The following is a 12,019-nucleotide window of genomic DNA, read 5'->3' as shown; positions in this document are numbered from 1 at the left end:
CTCCAGCAATCAACATATTTTTAGGCTTCAGTGAACTATGCTATACTGAACAACACTTAGGACCCAATCAGATCGCTTGATTTAAGCCACCCGTTTTCTAAATAGATATATATGTATATCACTGTGCCGGTCACGGCTGTGGTCGCCAAGTGCTGCAATGGATCCTGGGAGGGTCAGCGGCACCGAGGCAGTCGTGGTTGAGAGCGATTGTGTGTGTGTGTGTGTGTGTGTGTGTGTGTGTGTGTGTGTGTGTGTGTGTGTGTGTGTGTGTGTGTGTGTGTGTGTGTGTGTGTGTGTGTGTGTGTGTGTGTGTGTGTGTGTGTGTGTGTTCACATAAAGTCTCTCAGGGTCGTGTGGAGTGTGGGTCACCAGAGTTGTAAACTCTCTCACCTTGGGCTCCCGTCTGGTCGTTCCCGTGCTGCTCGCCACATTATTATTAAAAACATCTTTTGACCATAAATATTAGTCATAACCAAACGACTGTGGTTTTGGGAGGGGGGGCTTGGGGGGGGCTCAGCCTTTTTCAGGGGAAGCTTAAGCCCCCGCTAGCCCCCCCCCTTGCACCGCCGCTGGTTGTAACCTAATATACCAAACATCTCTGTAGATGTACTAGAACATGTATATACATAAAGTACATAATACTATAGCTGCTTTCACATATGGACGTACAACCGTCTATTCTCCCTCTATTCTCCCGACGGGCCGTATATGTGAATGACTTATCCTGACGTTGGACCTCCTGATAAAAGACTACCCCTCAGGTAGTATTTTAGCCGGCAGAAATGTTAATTAGCTTATATGTGAGTGAGCAGTAGAATGTGGGCATTTCACACCAGTTGAGTGGGCGTGTTGATGACGCTTCGGTCTACGTTTGCATGTCATTGAGTGGCACCCGCACCCTAATCGATAATCAGCCTTTTGCCTTTTGTTCGCTGAATGGTTTAAAACATATTTTAATGTGGCACTGCTTTTCAGAGTCATTCGTGGTGAACACTAAATAATAGGTCTTATCATAACCCTCAGAGTACACATCATACAATAAATTACAATACATGAGTTCACAGCTGCACGCGTATATAGAAAATGTTTTTTTATTTTTATGTTCCACCTTTCCTGCTGTCGGCTCCCAGACCGTAGTCGAGGAGCACAGGGGAGACGTTCCCTCCAGGGCCGATGTTCTCTCGGGGGTAACACCCTTCACTTTGACCGGCAATGTCATTAGTGTTCATTACTTCACTAAACTAACACACGCTACCGCTCGCTCTCCTCGCTCGTCCACTCACACACCCACACCCACACACGCACACACACACACACACACACACACACACACACACACACACACACACACACACACACTGCCATTCTCGCACACACATACGCTAACTCTCGTACCACTTATTATTGACAACAGTTAGCTGAACATTATAGGGTCCCGTCCTTCCACTCCCTGTTTTCTCAGTTAAACCAGAGACACTATAGAAGGAGGAGACACATCACTGAAAAAATCACCCATTGAAATGCATGGGGAAACTTCGTAACACCAAGATGGCCGTTGTTTGCACATGTCCCGCCTCTTCCGGTGCCGTTGCTCCAATCATTTTGCAGGTCATACGCGGTCACGCTTTTTGCGACATTTATTATTTTCAATCAGGAGGGAAGAACCAGCAGCTGGAGCGGCACAAGCAGCATCGACTGGAAAACTTCGACTACCTGTTATCTTGTTGGCTCGGCAGCAAAAGCTAACTTTTAAAGCTAACTTGCTGTCAGTGCAGTGCCGGTGTTGTTATGCCGTAAATGAAAACTGTGTCGTGAAGCATTGCGCATGCGCAGTCCAAGATTACCTGTAAGAAAAAGGGCTTTTAAAACGTTAATTTGATACAAAACCACCAAACCCTTTCAGCGATTTTAGTCTGTTTTTCATCGTGATTTCAAACATGTGTTTTTTTATGCCCCTTAGATCTCGGAAAATGGAGATACAGCTCTCTCCCTATTCATTAGATAGGGCCCTGGTCTTGTTAAGACCAAATAGCTGCCCGAAAGGCGTGGCCAAAATGGCCGCGAGTGAGAGGACTTGCCTAGAAGGACTTTGGTTAAACACAGAAATCAACTACATTTGTCCCAGTGTATGTTAGATGTGAAATGAAGCCAAAAAAGATGCTCTCTTCCTTTAACGCAGTCGTTCGCGACGCTTTTCTTGTTTGTCGTTTCTTCTATTTGTCTGTAACTCATGCTCCAATCTTTTATCGATCGATGCTGATGTTGTGGATGCAACGGAATATATGATGCATCACTGCAGCAACATTTAAGATGATCGCGATGAGTTCTGCCCGTTCTGCCTCCGCGCTGTCTGCAGTCAAACCAAAACAAACCAAGACCCTACGTCATATCCCGCCCCTTTCAAGCCCACCCCCCTAAACCAGCCGGAGATTCTACTGATGTCTGAGCGACACTGGTGTCCGCATATCGGGCGTCAAGTGTGAATAAGTGTGAATGACCCTCACGGTCGAACCTCCTGATCCACAAATGCAGAGAAAAGACGGAGGTCATATGTGAAAACGGCTTATGATTAAAAAGTGAAATTAATATACAGAACGAGTCTCAAACACTACAAAAAACTCTTTAATATTATACATTTTACAGCCAATGTTGAATAAACATAAGTAACTAATGTATTGACTAGTATATATTAGATTTAATTAATAAAACATCTCTAATTATAGTTTTAACACGTCCTTTTATGTTAACAGTAAAAGATGTAAGATATTTTAATCCCAGTTCCTAACATGTTGTGTTTATTGTGTGTGAAGGCTGGATGGCTGTCATCTGTCAGAGACATGCTGTGAAGCTCTGGCCTCAGTTCTCAGCTGCAACTCCTCTAGTCTGAGAGAGCTGGACCTGAGTACCAATGATCTGCAGGATTCAGGAGTGAAGCTGCTCTCTGCTGGACTGGGGAGTCCACACTGTACACTGGAAACTCTCAGGTCAGTTTTACTCAATGGTCAAACACTTACAGAGGGGGGGAGGGACAGAGGGCGGGATGACACATGTGCACGAGTACACAAGAAAAAAAAAATCATCCGTGCCGCGAAGCGGTTTTCTATTTAAGCAATAGATCACGACAGGCTGTGAAATGTTCTCATTATACCACAGTTAAGGGGTGTTGTCCGTCCCTCCACTGCACATCGGGACGGACAACGCCCCTTAACTGTGGTGTAATGAGCACATTTCACTGACTGAAGTGATCTATTGCTTTTATAAAATGGTTACGTAAGTATGGCGAAATGAAAGTCATAGACACCCTCAATTTTGAAAAAGAGAGCTTGGTAGCTCGGTTCGCCGGCAATTTAGCCTACTATCGAGTTCACTCACCGTGTGCCTATTGCTTTACAACATTTCCACCCTCTCCATCAATCAACATGTTTTTAGGCTTCAGTGAACTATGCTATTGCTTTTATATATAAATAAACAACAGTTCAAGTTAGGCGCGGAGTGATACTGAACTCTATAAACTGAACGGGTGTCATAGCTGTGCGTATACGCTCATTATACAACAGTTGGGAACCAATCAGATCGCTTGATTTAAGCCACCCGTTTTCTATTATCTCTCATATCACTGTGGGGGGAGTTGGCATATTGGCGCCCCCTCCGGCTGCAGGCGCCCTGCTCGCTGAGAAGGTGCCGTCAGAGAAGCTGTATGAGAAGTAGTGGTGGCTCGTTCACGAACTAATCAGTTTGAACGAACGACTCTTTAAAACAAACAAACCAACCTGATTCGCCGCTCTCGTTCGTCTCGTTCGTTCTCCGAGGCTCGACTCCCAGCTCCACCCACTAGTCGCTGAGTCGCGCTGACTCGCGAGTCGCCGTTCGTTCACTGACTGTGTTTAGCGGTGAAGACTCGAGGACTGAGAAGTCACGAGAGTCAGCCGGGCAACAACATCCCGATTCCGAACATGAAGCACTCCTCAGCTAAAAGGAACGTAGTTAATGTTGTGTTGATTGATGACCGTTTGCACCATTGCACGATCGTGATTCGTTTGAGAATGAGAACGAGGGAGGAGCCGAGTCTGACCGACTCAGTGACTGAGAATCATGATTCACCGCTACCGGAAACGCGAACGAATGAACGAACAAACGAACGAACGACTCTTGTTGGCGAACTGACCGACGCAAACTGATTCATTCAAACGAATCATGAAATCCACCACTAGTGAGAAGGGGAAAGGGGAGGGGGGGGGACAGTTCACCTCTGGGTCTCCATAACGGACAAGGGGGGGATGGGGGTCCACTGTTAGGGGATTGAAATCCTTATTGCAGCCTGCAGGGTTATGTGATCAACATACGGAGGAACGCGGTCGCTGAGCTGCCCCAACATGAGACGTTAAACTCAGCTAGAACCGCCGCCCACCACGTCCACCATCATCCAAAACGTGATGTCAACAGACCAACAATAGTCTGAAAGCCTACAGAGACTATAGATAGTTAATGTGACGATCACGTTATTAAAAATAGACTTGGAGCAATGATTTACAAACTATCTTTTTGGGAGCATGCTTTTGCAAGTAGTTCACCGCCCCTCCTGCCCATATGGACGGCCTGGTACAGAGCAACACTCTAATGGAATGAGTGGCTCAAGTCAGGCACACCTCGAATTTCTTGCAATTGAGAGGGGGGGGGGCGCTCGGAGGGGGTCTCACCCGGGGTGTGATTCAATGTAGAACCGCCACTGCCTACCATCCATCTGTGTCCATTCATGTGAACAGATTCACTCACTTTAAAAAGGTTTAAGTTAATGTTTTGAATGCATAGGGGGCAGTGCTTCATTTGAGCCGGAACACGCCGGAACATGTTCCAGCACCTCCTGGGTCACTGAAAAATGAATCGCCTAAATGAAAAAAAACAATTACTGTTTGTGTGTTGAGTGTGGTTTTCTGTCTAGTTAGTCTTTATTCCCCGTTGAAGTTCCACTAAAATCTAGTGTTTGCATTTTAGTTTTGAGGTGAAAGATGGTAAAGAAAATGTGCACCCCTTTACCCTTTAGTTGTTTTTTACTCTACTCTAAAACTTTACAGTTTTAATGATCAAACAGTTAAGTTCCACATCAGAGGACGTTGAAAAGATTTACCTCCAGAAAAGTAATAGTTCCCACGTGTGTGTGTGTGTGTGTGTGTGTGTGTGTGTGTGTGTGTGTGTGTGTGTGTGTGTGTGTGTGTGTGTGTGTGTGTGTGTGTGTGTGTGTGTGTGTGTGTGTGTGTGTAGGTTGTCTGGCTGCCTGGTCACACAGGAAGGCTGTGCTTCTCTGGCCTCAGCTCTGAGCTCCAACCCCTCCCATCTGAGAGAGCTGGACCTGAGTACCAATGATCTGCAGGATTCAGGAGTGAAGCTGCTCTCTGCTGGACTGGGGAGTCCACACTGTACACTGGAAACTCTCAGGTCAGTTTTACTCAACGGTCAAACAGTTACAGAGGGGGGGAGGGACAGAGGGTGGGATGACACATGTGCACGAGTACTCAAGAAAAAAAAAATCATCCTTGCTGCGAAGCGGTTTTCTATTTAAGCAATAGATCACGACAGGCTGTGAAATGTTCTCATTATACCACAGTTAAGGGGCGTTGTCCGTCCCTCCGCTGCACGTCGGGACGGACAACGCCCCTTAACTGTGGTGTAATGAGCACATTTCACTGACTGAAGTGATCTATTGCTTTTATAAAACGGTTACGTAAGTATGGCGAAATGAAAGTCATAGACCCCCTCAATTTTGAAAAAGCGAGCTTGGTAGCTCGGTTCGCCGGCAATTTAGCCTACTATCGAGTTCACTCACCGTGTGCCTATTGCTTTACAACATTTCCACCCTCTCCATCAATCAACATATTTTTAGGCTTCAGTGAACTATGCTATTGCTTTTAAATATAAATAAACAACAGTTCAAGTTAGGCGTGGAGTGATACGGATCTCTGTAAACTGAATGGGCGTCATAGCTGTGCGTATACGCTCATTATACAACAGTTGGGAACCAATCAGATCACTTGATTTAAGCCACCTGTTATCTCTCATATCACTGTGGGGGGAGTTGGCATATTGGCGCCCCCTCCGGCTGCAGGCGCCCTGCTCGCTGAGAAGGTGCCGTCAGAGAAGCTGTATGAGAAGTAGTGGTGGCTCGTTCACGAACGAATCAGTTTGAACGAACGACTCTTTAAAATAAACAAACCAACCTGATTCGCCGCTCTCGTTCGTCGTCGTTCGTCTCGTTCGTTCTCCGAGACTCGACTCCCAGCTCCACCCACTAGTTGCTGAGTCGCGCTGACTCGCGAGTCGCCGTTCGTTCACTGACTGTGTTTAGCGGTGAAGACTCGAGGACTGAGAAGTCACGAGAGTCAGCCGGGCAACAACATCCCGATTCCGAACATGAAGCACTCCTCAGCTAAAAGGAACGTAGTTAATGTTGTGTTGATTGATGACCGTTTGCACCATCGCACGATCGTGATTCGTTTGAGAATGAGAACGAGGGAGGAGCCGAGTCTGACCGACTCAGTGACTGAGAACCGTGATTCACCGCTACCGGAAACGCGAACGAACGAACGAACGAACGACTCTTCTTGGCGAACTGACCGACGCGAACTAATTAATTCAAACGAATCATGAAATCCACCACTAGTGAGAAGGGGAAAGGGGAGGGGGGGGGACAGTTCACCTCTGGGTCTCCATAACGGACAAGGGGGGGACGGGGGTCCACTGTTAGGGGATTGAAATCCTTATTGCAGCCTGCAGGGTTATGTGATCAACATACGGAGGAACGCGGTCGCTGAGCTGCCCCAACATGAGACGTTAAACTCAGCTAGAACCGCCGCCCACCACGTCCACCATCATCCAAAACGTGATGTCAACAGACCAACAATAGTCTGAAAGCCTACAGAGACTATAGATAGTTAATGTGACGATCATGTTATTAAAAATAGACTTGGAGCAATGATTTACAAACTATCTTTTTGGGAGCATACTTTTGCAAGTAGTTTGCCGCCCCTCCTGCCCATATGGACGGCCCGGTACAGAGCAACACTCTAATGGAATGAGTGGCTCAAGTCAGGCACACCTCGGGGGGGCTCGGAGGGGGTCTCACCCGGGGTGTAATTCAATGTAGAACCGCCACTGCCTACCATCCATCTGTGTCCATTCATGTGAACAGATTCACTCACTTTAAAAAGGTTTAAGTTAATGTTTTGAATGCATAGGGGGCAGTGCTTCATTTGAGCCGGAACACGCCGGAACATGTTCCAGCACCTCCTGGGTCACTGAAAAATGAATCGCCTAAATGAAAAAAAACTATTACTGTTTGTGTGTTGAGTGTGGTTTTCTGTCTAGTTAGTCTTTATTCCCTGTTGAAGTTCCACTAAAATCTAGTGTTTGCATTTTAGGTTTGAGGTGAAAGATGGTAAAGAATGTGCACCCCTTTACCCTTTGTTGTTTTTTTACTCTACTCTAAAACTTTACAGATTTAATGATCAAACAGTTAACTTCCACATCAGAGGACGTTGAAAAGATTTACCTCCAGAAAAGTAATAGTTCACACACGTGTGTGTGTGTGTGTGTGTGTGTGTGTGTGTGTGTGTGTGTGTGTGTGTGTGTGTGTGTGTGTGTGTGCAGGTTGTCTGGCTGCCTGGTCACACAGGAAGGCTGTGCTTCTCTGGCCTCAGCTCTGAGCTCCAACCCCTCCCATCTGAGAGAGCTGGACCTGAGCTACAATCACCCAGGAGACTCTGGAGCTGCGCTGCTCTCTGCTGGACTGGAGGATCCACGCTGGAGACTGGACACTCTCAGGTATGGAGAGGACAGCTCACCACTCAGGGACAAAGTCTCCTACAGGGATTCAAGCCGCTGCTAGATGAAGTAGTTTGAAAAGGCAGCTGTCACTCATGTTGTGTAGAACGTGATGAGACAGCAGATGATGAAGGTGAATGTTTCAACATGCTGCTCTCACTTTGTTTCCCCCCCAGTGTGGAGCACGGTGGAGTGTGGAGGCTGAAACCAGCTCTAAAGAAGTGTAAGTGTCTGTTTGATTCATCACAACACACACTCACTATTGGGATGGAAAGTCCATCCACACAGCAGGAGGTGACGTCCGCTCATTCACATGTGGACTTGTGTATCCGTATGTGTAGATATGTTTGCCTGTGTTGATGTGTGTCTAGTATGTTTGTGTAGGTGTGTGTACGTATGTGTACATGTCTATGTACTGTATGTATGGACCAGGTCTATGGTACCAACAGTTAGTTTCCAGCCTGTATGTGAGCTCAGCTGGTTCAGTCTGTTGTTTACACAGGTGGATCACAATGGATGTGTATTGGAACCTTTCAAAGTTGAATATCTTGAAAAGTTTAACTTAGTATAACTTAGATATTACAGAGGATTAATCAGCTCATCGTGATGAACGTTTTGATGTATAATATGTGTATGTTGTGTAAATATTGCGGGAGTAGATTCAGTGTATACATTTTTCATTGTTTTGACTGGGACAACCACTCACACACACATGGGATTTACATTTACGTTTAACTTAAAACATCTTATAAACAATATGCACTACTATTTCTAAAGCTATAGCACAGTAGTCCACTATAGTAGCTATCATCTGATATGATTTAGTCTTTCTATGTTCATTTTTGTAGAGAAGATGAACGTGAAACAGGAAGAACAGTACTAGTGATGATGATGATGATGATGAGGATGATGATGAAGATGCAGAAGGGTTCAGTAGCTCATCATGTCTTGTTCTCCGTCAGATGCCTGTGAACTCACACTGGACCCAAACACAGCCTACAGAGAACTCTCTCTGTCTGAGGACAACAGAAAGGTGACGTGGGTCAGAGAGTACCAGTCGTATCCGGATCACCCAGAGAGATTTGACTCCCAGTACCAGGTGTTGTGTAGAGAGGCTCTGACTGGCCGCTGTTACTGGGAGGTAGAGAGGAAAGGAGTTGTTGGTATAGCAGTGACATACAGAGGAATCACAAGGAGAGGAGGGGGTTATGACAGCCTGCTTGGAGGGGAGAACGAGTCCTGTAGGCTTGAGTGTCATGATCGTGGTTACACTGCCCTGTACAACAGTAGACGGACAGCCATACCTCTCCCCCCCGCTGGCTCTACCAGAGTAGGAGTGTATCTGGACCGGCCTGCTGGCACTCTGTCCTTCTACAGAGTGTCCCCAGGTGGAGGAGGGTCCTCAGACACACTGACACACATCCACACCTTCAGGACCTCCTTCACCCAGGAGGACCTCCTCCCTGGGTTTTGGTTAGGGTGGGGGGGGGACCGGAGCCTCACTGTCTCTGTGTGAGTTATAGTCTCTCTCTCTCTCTCTCTCTCTCTCTCTCTCTCTCTCTCTCTCTCTCTCTCTCTCTCTCTCTCTCTAAACGGGGCCGGGGCCCCGGCCCCCGGCCCCGTCAGCGTCTATATATATATATATATATATAATATATATATATATAGGCCCCGTTTATTATTATATTATTACAATTATACATATAATAATTACAATTATTATATATTATAGTCTCTCTCTCTGTAGGAAAATGTGTGTGTGTGTGCGCCCGTCCCGGCCGGGACGGGCGCACACACACACACACACACACACACACACACACACACACACACACACACACACACACACACACATTGCTTTTGCGTCAGTGTCTCTAGGGCAGTTCTCGCTCTCTCGCTCTCTCTCTTTTACTCTCTCTGTCTCTCTCTTTTTTTCTCCCTCGGTCTCTTTCTCTCGCATCTTTCCCTCCCCCCCCGTCTCCCCCTCCTCCCCCCCCCTCTCCCCCTCCTCCTCCCCCCTGTCTCCCCCTCCTCCTCCTCCCGTCTCCCTCTCCCCCGTCTCTCTCTCCCCCGTCTCCCTCCCCCCCCGTCTCCCCCTCCCCCTCCTCCCCCCCCGTCTCCCCCTCCCCCTCGTCTCCCTCTCCTCCCTCCCCCCCCTCTCCCCCTCCTCCCCCTCGTCTCCCTCTCCTCCTCCCCCCGTCTCCCCCTCCCCCCCGTCTCCCTCTCCCCCTCCTCCCCCCGTCTCCCCCTCTCTCCCCCCGTCTCCCTCTCTTAATTTGAAATGTATATTAAATACCTATTGATGGTAAATCACATGTTTTTTTATGCAACTATATATTTGTAATTTTCAGACATAAAACATGTTTGTTCTATGGACTATGATATCATCATTGTTGTCCTAATCAGATTTTATATTTCATTCATAATAACCAAGAGGTCTATGGGATAATGTTGCATGTTGTAAATGACTTTAAACTGAATCTTGATTCCTTTTGTTCTGTTGGGAACCAAACGGCCGCAGAACATGTTCAGTTATTAAAGATACGTGCACACCTGTTTTATGATTAGTAAAGTCTGCAGCTTCTATTGTTTCAGTCCTTGTGTTTATTGTGTACATGTAAGGGACCATTTTTCTGTTGTATTTGTTCATGAAGCATAATGATAATAAACAACTCAGTGGATCAACTGAATGTTCTCGTGTGTTCAGCCCATCATCATTCTCCTTTTATTACTAAATAATGCTTACATAAGTGCCTTAATAATAATAATATATTAATCAGAAATTATAAATAAAACAACAAATGTTTTAGTCTCTCTCTCTCTCTCTCTCTCTCTCTCTCTCTCTCTCTCTCTCTCTCTCTCTCTCTCTCTGCCCCCCCCCACACACCTCACCACGGTAAACATCCCCCCACCCCCCCCCACGGCATGTCGGACTGGCAGCATGTAACCGGGATATTTGGCACAGAGAAGACGGTGGGCGACATCTGGAGTTGACCAAAGGTTAGTGTGATATACTGTGCTCAAACAAACAGCTTCAACAACATGTTTTCTGGAACTCATATACTACGTTTACTTGTTGGGAAAACACCACAACATGTCTCCTTTAAGGATGGACTACTGCCACACCGCTCACATGACCGTTCAACAGGTAGCTCTCATGCGCATGCGACTGATTGGCGACTACTGTTGTTGTCACGTGACACGCTGCGCGGATCAGATCGTGTTTATCTTATATCCGATATCCGATCCAGCGTACTGGGCCAATATCGGACCGACGCCGTGGATCGCATCGGGACGTCCCTGGTATCATCTATAGTTGTACGTGAGGGCTGTAAACAAGTGTTTCATGTTTTTTACAACTGCTTTTGTTTTGTGTTGCGGATTTAGCCAGAGATGGATTCCTACAGCACACAGTCAGTGGCCGGTCCAAACGGTGGATTCATCCTCCTCAGCCAAACGTCAGCAGCACGGTGGGCAGAGACAGAGAGAGGCACAGCCAGCCTGCTCCCAGTACAACAACCACACGGGACCACACAGCTCCCACAACACTCAGGACCCCACAATACACTGATGTCACATACTCTGCAGGTAGGATAAAGGCTGCCTGTGGAGATGACGTTAACATGACTGCATGTAAAGTGTGTGTGTGTGTGTGTGTGTGTGTGTGTGTGTGTGTGTGTGTGTGTGGGGGGGGGGGGGGGGCTCTTACGGTCTACATAGATAGATCGATCGATGGATAGATAGAGGTACGAAACAAAACATCACAGCAGTTATAACATATATAACACATATTAACATCAAATGTATAATAACAGAGCAGCTTTGGACTCACCACCGATATCGGGTCGGAGCGTCTTGTCGTACTCCTTCAGTAAGTTGTTGAGGATGTGAAGTGGCGTCCGCCTGGTGGCTCCGGGGGGCCATGACCTGACGGACAGGGCCGTGGTGGGGGTCCTGGGGGTCCTCGCTGTGGTCCAGCTGGTCGGAGCTGGTGGAGAAGGAGGAGAAATACATTTAAAAAAACTTGTCTCTGAGATGGTCTCAAGACAAACGTTAGTTATCATGAGACTCATGAGATGGATTCATGTCGCGTGACGGCCTGCAGTAGCGGTGTGTGTGTGTGTGTGTGTGTGTGTGTGTGTGTGTGTGTGTGTGTGTGTGTGTGTGTGTGTGTGTGTGTGTGTGTGTGTGTGTGTGTGTGTGT

General features: G+C 47.0%; 1 protein-coding gene across 1 annotated transcript; it reads left to right on the top strand.

Annotated features, from left to right (window-relative positions):
• Positions 1 to 2,810: 2,810 nt before the first annotated feature.
• LOC311376781 (tripartite motif-containing protein 14-like) lies at positions 2,811 to 9,875 on the top strand (the record flags this gene model as incomplete). Its single annotated transcript, XM_084491253.1, has 5 exons — positions 2,811 to 2,984; positions 5,260 to 5,433; positions 7,642 to 7,815; positions 7,992 to 8,038; positions 8,778 to 9,875. Coding segments are annotated over 5 exons (1,123 nt in total), but the record flags the coding sequence as incomplete, so codon positions are not given.
• Positions 9,876 to 12,019: the final 2,144 nt, after the last annotated feature.

The sequence above is a fragment of the Micromesistius poutassou genome, assembly GCF_964030765.1.
Source record: "Micromesistius poutassou genome assembly, contig: SCAFFOLD_5950, whole genome shotgun sequence".
In the NCBI taxonomy this organism is placed as follows: Eukaryota; Metazoa; Chordata; class Actinopteri; order Gadiformes; family Gadidae; genus Micromesistius; species Micromesistius poutassou.
The sequence above is the reverse complement of the archived record's forward strand: the minus strand, read 5'-3'. Positions and strand labels throughout refer to the sequence as shown.